This window comes from Ooceraea biroi, chromosome 12, assembly GCF_003672135.1.
Source record: "Ooceraea biroi isolate clonal line C1 chromosome 12, Obir_v5.4, whole genome shotgun sequence".
Classification (NCBI taxonomy): domain Eukaryota; kingdom Metazoa; phylum Arthropoda; class Insecta; order Hymenoptera; family Formicidae; genus Ooceraea; species Ooceraea biroi.
The window spans coordinates 504276-512153 of record NC_039517.1 but is presented as its reverse complement, the minus strand read 5'-3'; the positions used below and the strand labels follow the sequence as shown (position 1 = coordinate 512153).

Sequence of the window (7878 nt, the reverse complement as noted above, 5' to 3'; positions counted from 1 at the left end):
CAGTTGGGACCTGAAGATCATGCTACCGGCCCAGTGTGATTTAGACGGCATCACGTTATCGGATGAATTCAAACAGTGGATAGACTTGAAGCATACATTCTGCGAATCCGACTACTTCCCACGGAGCTTGAAGACATGCTCGCACGATTGAACCTTCCACTGCAAGGACGTCTACACTCGGGCATCGACGATGTGAAGAATATGGTTTCGATAATACAAGCTTTGAGAAATACGTATAATACACAATTTAAAATTACTTCATCGTTAATGACTTCCACATTAAATTTGGGCACCAAGCAGGAACATGAAAGGGAACATGAAAGAAAGAACACGTGAGAATTAATTAAAAAATTGTTTTGCATTAAGTAAAAATAGTCGTTTTGTAAAATTTATCACAGTAACTATAAATAAATATTTCAATCATATTGTAAATATATCTGATCACTGTCGTTTTACAATAACATTAATCAGTACATCCTGTTTACTGTTCTCCGTATAAATCTCGAGTACGGCATGGGTGTTACGTTTTTTCTCTGCGAGCATTTTACTTTTAAAGGGAAACCTCTTCTGCTCGGCAGCATTCCTTTCGCGGGAACGACACTAAAATAACTCGAGTTCGACAGTTTTAACTTCGACCAGCCGGTTTGAAATGGCTGGGCTGCTTTGAAAGAACCGAGAACAGTCACAGTTGCCTCATTTCGGATCGGAGGATTGAGAACGACAGTGGACGGAGTCACGGTGAATTGTTCCTCTCCTAATTCAGAATACTGAGCTTCACATTCTACCGTCATCCTACATGATGAAAACATTTTAAAAGCAAATTCCAACCAAGTTTCATCAGAAATCATCGAGAGAAGTAAAATAATGTTAAAGAAATGAATAGATATAAGTGAATAGGAAGGAACTTACGAAGAAGTGAAAAAACTTGCTCCAGCTGCTTCGTCTATGTGAGTAGTGTCATTCATAAGGGAGTAATCCATCTGTGATTCGTCAGTGTCATAATGAACGGGCAAAGTATCATCCGCGCACTCTTCCTGTGAGCATTATTTCGTACTGGTGAACCCGGTGCACAGATCACTCAAGTTTTGCTGGTTAAAAATTGTAATAAATATACAATATAATTGTATAAGTATGAAATAATTGTGTAAAATAAATACGTACAATGGTATCACGAATTGATGTTAAACCAGGAATTATTTGCTCTCCAGGAAAAGCTTTGCATATGGGATGCACAATATTCTTGAATGCTTCATTCTCGTTTTCGGTCATTCACCTGTCTCTTTTATCTTATTGTACAATCTGCAAAAAGAGCGTGCTTTTTGCAACAAAATTAATGGCAATAAATGTCAATTTGAACAATCTGAATCTGAATAACGTGTGACAAATCTTTCACCTGCGTATCCGCAAGCGGGTCGATTCATCTCCGTAAGTGACGTTTATCGTCGCGACATGTGAGACTTCCAAACGCTGTAATATCGCAAAGTCTTCTTTCTTGGGATAGAATTCTATCGCCACTCGCCGATTCTCTCTGGGATTGAGTATCAGTTCTTTTTGACTTATGTGCCAACTGGAATCCATTGTCGGAGATATAACTAAAATACAAATATATTCATCTCTACAATTGAGACGCATATATAATAATGAAAAATTAGATTTAGCCAAACCTTTTGGTACAACTTTGATTTTGGCAAATGAACTCAAGTCGCCGACATTTTGCAACGTGATGTTCGCGGTCAAAGCCGTAGTCTCGGAGGATAAAGTACCAAGCGACAACCACATCTTTCCACCCGCATCTTTAAATGTGTCCGAGACTTTCACTTTGCCACAGCCGCCGTATCCGTACAAAGGTATCTGTCAATTTCAGTTGTGAATATTCTATTTTCCTCTCCAAGTTTGCTAGAAGATACGATAAAACAGTTTAGTAGAAAACACGCGTACCTTTTTGTGTTGCTGAGAATCGCTGCTGTCCGTCGCGTAATGTTTGATGGTAATTTTTCCAACTGCTGGACCTATATGATACGGGCTAAACACAACTGCGAGCGTTTTGATCTCTTGACGTTGCATCGCCAACACCATGCTTGTAGTGACAGTTTGTCTGTCGCTGAGAAACTGTAGATTCAATATTTATGTTAATAAGCTCGAGACGCACAAGTTTTTTTCTTCCAAGCAACGCGATTACCTTAAAACTCTTTTTCGCATCCGACATATCTATCTGAATTTTGATCTTGTTATTGCTTGTATTGCGAATTGTGAATTCCTTAATTTCACTCTTTCCCGTTTTCACGCTATTCCATACTAGAGCAGCGTGCGTTGCTCTGATTGGAATTGTGTGTCCCGCAACGGCTACGCTAGACACCATGCTGATTGGTGAATTCCGATCCAAAGGTCCAGACCTACGTAGAAATTCAAATCGGTTACGGATTACTGCGTAACTGTGAAACGATCGCAAATCAAATGCACGAAAATGCAAACCTACCTACTAGAAGCTACACTCTGTGGCGACGTTGCAGGGCTCAAAAATATTATATTATTAGGTGTATTGCAACGTAAATAATTTTCAGATATTTGTTCGGCACATATGTTGTAATGGTAAACATTGTTACCAGCAACCAATTTAATCCTTGCGTTTCTGCAGAGATAATGACAGCATAAGTAGACAAAGGACGTATCTATGATACTGGCAGATTGACCGTTACCTTTCGTTATCTACAGCTTTTGCATCCAAACACTGTGACTTATATACAATTAGGAATAAACCGTTGTCTCCAGCGTGCAGAAATATATGATCTGGCTTTACGGAGAAATCTTGTGCCGCGTCTGAATAGCCCTCGATTGGCACGACAGTAGCGGATACGTGCGTCGCCACGTTCCCGAATTAACGATATTCAACACTTTGCCTTGTTGCCTTGGCACAACTATAGGTATCTCCGTGTCGATTACCTGAATTTTACAAGTACCTGTTTTTGCATAAAGAGGCACGTCTTTCTTGAATAGTACAGTATCATCGTCACATTGAACGTGTACAATCAATTTACCCTTCCAATACTGTGGCTCTGTTCAAAATGCAAAACTTTCATGTAATTTTTCTATAATATAAAAAGTTACATATAAAAGCATATATTTCTTGAGAAAGGTAGATATTTACCATTGATGTAAGTTGTAATTTATCACACTTTACATTAACAGTACATTTTTCATAAGGCTTAAGTACTAGTGTCAGTTCGTCTTGAGATCCACTTTCAATACTGAATATTTTGGTCCATCCTATGATGATGAAAAGTATTAATCAGTTTTCAATTATGTATGTATTGTGTGTTCTAATTTGACTTGAGTATATTTATAAAAAGATCTTACATGTGATATAAAAAGTGTAACAGGTACAGCAATACTGTTCTTGTTATGAAATGTTATAGGCAGCGTTTTTGTTGAATTTTCTCCAATATACTGAAAATCTAATTCTTCTTTGTGAGAGTCACACATGATTTCGAGTTTGAGTTGCTCTGGATCGACTAGGATCGTGTGCTTCATAGCCCAGTTTGACTTTGCTACTATATCTGATAACATAATATATAACACTATGCAGATAGGTTTGCACATTTTGATGATTTTTACTTCGATCTAGAAAATATACAAAGTTGAAAGATTTTTGATAATATCAGATAATATAAAAATCTTACTTTCCAGATATTCATAAATGTACCTTCGTAGATTGTACTCCGTTAGGCTTTATTAAAACTGTATCTTGATGTATATTTAATTTAATTCTTTGTCTATCTCCTAATACTTCCACCAGTTTTAAGGAATACGTGATCCATCTGTCTCCGTTGTTTACAAGTTCAATGTTAGCGTCACGCGTCATGCCAACGATGCAACGGCAAAATCGTTCAGTATTCTTACCGATATCGACATAATCTGAAAAATTGGAATAATGTAAATCACATATTTTCCAGAAGAGAGTGATAAATGACTGAACGAATTATACTGATGATACGATTTAAATCAGACTGCATTCTGTATTTGCGTTCACTGAGAGTGTTAGGTCTATAATGTTATCAGAAATATCCATTATCGTCTCTTCTCTCTTTATATTTAAGAAAGTATAGCTATCCTCGCTGTTACTTCTGCTCTGTTTAGATGGTATATAAGATAAATCTGTCACTCTGTTATTGCGTATTCCTATTTTTTAAAAAGATGTGTCGTGTCAGGCTTCTTTACATATACAGACACAAAGAAAAACCTTAAAAAGAAATTAATATACTTACAAATAAAATAAAATGTACAGAGAAGACCATCAACACGTCCGTATCCAACAGATAATACTGGCGGAATATCGAACACTGAGTGACAAACAACACGAGATGGTCTCATGTCAAGGTTACTCTATTGTTCGGATCAAAAATAAGACTATTATGGTATTCATAGGGCCCAGAATACCGGCCATAATAGTCTTATTTTTGATCCGAGACAATAGAGTAACCTTGACATGAGACCATCTCGTGTTGTTTGTAAGTGTTCGATATTCCGCCAGTATTATCCGTTAATCCGTTTGATACGGACGTGGAAATAGGAATACGCAATAACAGAGTGACAGATTTATCTTATATACCATCTAAACAGAGCAGAAGTAACAGCGAGGATAGGAAAAGACGATAAGAATAGGAATCTGAGGAAAATTATTTACGTTGCAATACACCTAATAATATAATATTTTTGAGCCCTGCAACGTCGCCACAGAGTGTAGCTTCTAGTAGGTAGGTTTGCATTTTCGTGCATTTGATTTGCGATCGTTTCACAGTTACGCAGTAATCCGTAACCGATTTGAATTTCTACGTAGGTCTGGACCTTTGGATCGGAATTCACCAATCAGCATGGTGTCTAGCGTAGCCGTTGCGGGACACACAATTCCAATCAGAGCAACGCACGCTGCTCTAGTATGGAATAGCGTGAAAACGGGAAAGAGTGAAATTAAGGAATTCACAATTCGCAATACAAGCAATAACAAGATCAAAATTCAGATAGATATGTCGGATGCGAAAAAGAGTTTTAAGGTAATCGCGTTGCTTGGAAGAAAAAACTTGTGCGTCTCGAGCTTATTAACATAAATATTGAATCTACAGTTTCTCAGCGACAGACAAACTGTCACTACAAGCATGGTGTTGGCGATGCAACGTCAAGAGATCAAAACGCTCGCAGTTGTGTTTAGCCCGTATCATATAGGTCCAGCAGTTGGAAAAATTACCATCAAACATTACGCGACGGACAGCAGCGATTCTCAGCAACACAAAAAGGTACGCGTGTTTTCTACTAAACTGTTTTATCGTATCTTCTAGCAAACTTGGAGAGGAAAATAGAATATTCACAACTGAAATTGACAGATACCTTTGTACGGATACGGCGGCTGTGGCAAAGTGAAAGTCTCGGACACATTTAAAGATGCGGGTGGAAAGATGTGGTTGTCGCTTGGTACTTTATCCTCCGAGACTACGGCTTTGACCGCGAACATCACGTTGCAAAATGTCGGCGACTTGAGTTCATTTGCCAAAATCAAAGTTGTACCAAAAGGTTTGGCTAAATCTAATTTTTCATTATTATATATGCGTCTCAATTGTAGAGATGAATATATTTGTATTTTAGTTATATCTCCGACAATGGATTCCAGTTGGCACATAAGTCAAAAAGAACTGATACTCAATCCCAGAGAGAATCGGCGAGTGGCGATAGAATTCTATCCCAAGAAAGAAGACTTTGCGATATTACAGCGTTTGGAAGTCTCACATGTCGCGACGATAAACGTCACTTACGGAGATGAATCGACCCGCTTGCGGATACGCAGGTGAAAGATTTGTCACACGTTATTCAGATTCAGATTGTTCAAATTGACATTTATTGCCATTAAGTTTTGTTGCAAAAAGCACGCTCTTTTTGCAGATTGTACAATAAGATAAAAGAGACAGGTGAATTGACCGAAAACGAGAATGAAGCATTCAAGAATATTGTGCATCCCATATGCAAAGCTTTTCCTGGAGAGCAAATAATTCCTGGTTTAACATCAATTCGTGATACCATTGTACGTATTTATTTTACACAATTATTTCATACTTATACAATTATATTGTATATTTATTACAATTTTTAACCAGCAAAACTTGAGTGATCTGTGCACCGGGGTTCACCAGTACGAAATAATGCTCACAGTGGAAGAGTGCGCGGATGATACTTTGCCCGTTCATTATGACACTGACGAATCACAGATGGATTACTCCCTTATGAATGACACTACTCACATAGACGAAGCAGCTGGAGCAAGTTTTTTCACTTCTTCGTAAGTTCCTTCCTATTCACTTATATCTATTCATTTCTTTAACATTATTTTACTTCTCTCGATGATTTCTGATGAAACTTGGTTGGAATTTGCTTTTAAAATGTTTTCATCATGTAGGATGACGGTAGAATGTGAAGCTCAGTATTCTGAATTAGGAGAGGAACAATTCACCGTGACTCCGTCCACTGTCGTTCTCAATCCTCCGATCCGAAATGAGGCAACTGTGACTGTTCTCGGTTCTTTCAAAGCAGCCCAGCCATTTCAAACCGGCTGGTCGAAGTTAAAACTGTCGAACTCGAGTTATTTTAGTGTCGTTCCCGCGAAAGGAATGCTGCCGAGCAGAAGAGGTTTCCCTTTAAAAGTAAAATGCTCGCAGAGAATAAAACGTAACACCCATGCCGTACTCGAGATTTATACGGAGAACAGTAAACAGGATGTACTGATTAATGTTATTGTAAAACGACAGTGATCAGATATATTTACAATATGATTGAAATATTTATTTATAGTTACTGTGATAAATTTTACAAAACGACTATTTTTTACTTAATGCAAAACAATTTTTTAATTAATTCTCACGTGTTCTTTCTTTCATGTTCCCTTTCATGTTCCTGCTTGGTGCCCAAATTTAATGTGGAAGTCATTAACGATGAAGTAATTTTAAATTGTGTATTATACGTATTTCTCAAAGCTTGTATTATCGAAACCATATTCTTCACATCGTCGATGCCCGAGTGTAGACGTCCTTGCAGTGGAAGGTTCAATCGTGCGAGCATGTCTTTCAAGCTCCGTGGGAAGTAGTCGGTGGATTCGCAGAATGTATGCTTCAAGTCTATCCACTGTTTGAATTCATCCGATAACGTGATGCCGTCTAAATCACACTGGGCCGGTAGCATGATCTTCAGGTCCCAACTGCCGCATGTCACGAACGAGCTCTTGTCGGGCCTGTCGAAGTACCCTCCCTTCGTCAGCCACTTCCGGAACGCCGTGAATACGTCTGCGAAGCAAGGCTGATTGTCCACAGTCTCCTGCATGATCCCCGTCAAATCCGTACAAAACGGTGTGAGCACGGGGCGAATCCTCGGTCTGACATATGTGTGAAACGTGTCCTTCAACTCCCAGTCGTATGTGGACACCGCTGCGCACGGTAGTTCTATGATCTCCTGCGGTTTGAGCACTGGGTTTTTGTCGCACGTAGCCTCAAAGTCCATCACGAGCAGGTACTCGAACCTTTGCACCACTTTCTGCGAATGATGTACCATCGTTCTGGGATATCGACTGAGAACTCGATGAGCCATACTTGTTCCTTGGATGATATGAATGGGTGATTCCTGCGCGATTTTAAAACAAAATAAATATTTAGATGAGGTTATGTGACCGTACAAGTCGAGGAATCCTAGTCACTCTTTGTTACATATGTATGTACAAGAAATAAGATAGAACGAAATACGGGAAAAGTAACAAAAAGAAGATGAGAATAAAAGAAAAAAGAGAAAAATAAAAAGATTGAAAGAATTGACAGAAGCAAAACATAAAAAAAACAAAAATAAATGTAA

The 7878-nt window shown here is 38.4% G+C and overlaps 1 protein-coding gene and 3 non-coding genes across 4 annotated transcripts in view; 2 read left to right on the top strand and 2 right to left on the bottom strand.

Annotated features, from left to right (window-relative positions):
* LOC105278874 overlaps positions 1 to 351 on the top strand; it is a 1066-nt gene extending 715 nt beyond the window's left edge. Inside the window, exon 2 of the transcript XR_003407301.1 lies at positions 4 to 351. This is a non-coding gene — a transcript (ERI1 exoribonuclease 3). The remainder of the gene's footprint in view (positions 1 to 3) is intronic.
* Positions 1 to 6815, top strand: part of LOC105287364 — a 16661-nt gene extending 9846 nt beyond the window's left edge. The window contains exons 8-14 of the transcript XR_003407333.1: positions 4835 to 5048; positions 5118 to 5288; positions 5376 to 5562; positions 5635 to 5833; positions 5929 to 6067; positions 6141 to 6322; positions 6440 to 6815. This is a non-coding gene — a transcript (uncharacterized LOC105287364). The remainder of the gene's footprint in view (positions 1 to 4834; positions 5049 to 5117; positions 5289 to 5375; positions 5563 to 5634; positions 5834 to 5928; positions 6068 to 6140; positions 6323 to 6439) is intronic.
* LOC105278869 lies at positions 224 to 4383 on the bottom strand. Its single transcript, XR_003407302.1, has 13 exons — positions 4263 to 4383; positions 3701 to 3912; positions 3355 to 3618; positions 3146 to 3264; positions 2697 to 3051; positions 2477 to 2629; positions 2180 to 2393; positions 1939 to 2109; positions 1665 to 1851; positions 1394 to 1592; positions 1162 to 1299; positions 910 to 1088; positions 224 to 792 (listed from the first exon to the last, which is right to left on the bottom strand). It is a non-coding gene; the product is annotated as an uncharacterized LOC105278869 (transcript).
* On the bottom strand, positions 6761 to 7811 carry LOC113563065 (ERI1 exoribonuclease 3-like). The gene has a single exon (XM_026974118.1). It carries the CDS (start codon positions 7618 to 7620, stop codon positions 6898 to 6900), a length of 723 nt encoding a protein of 240 aa, XP_026829919.1. The 5' UTR covers positions 7621 to 7811; the 3' UTR covers positions 6761 to 6897.
* Between the last annotated feature and the right edge of the window lie 67 nt (positions 7812 to 7878).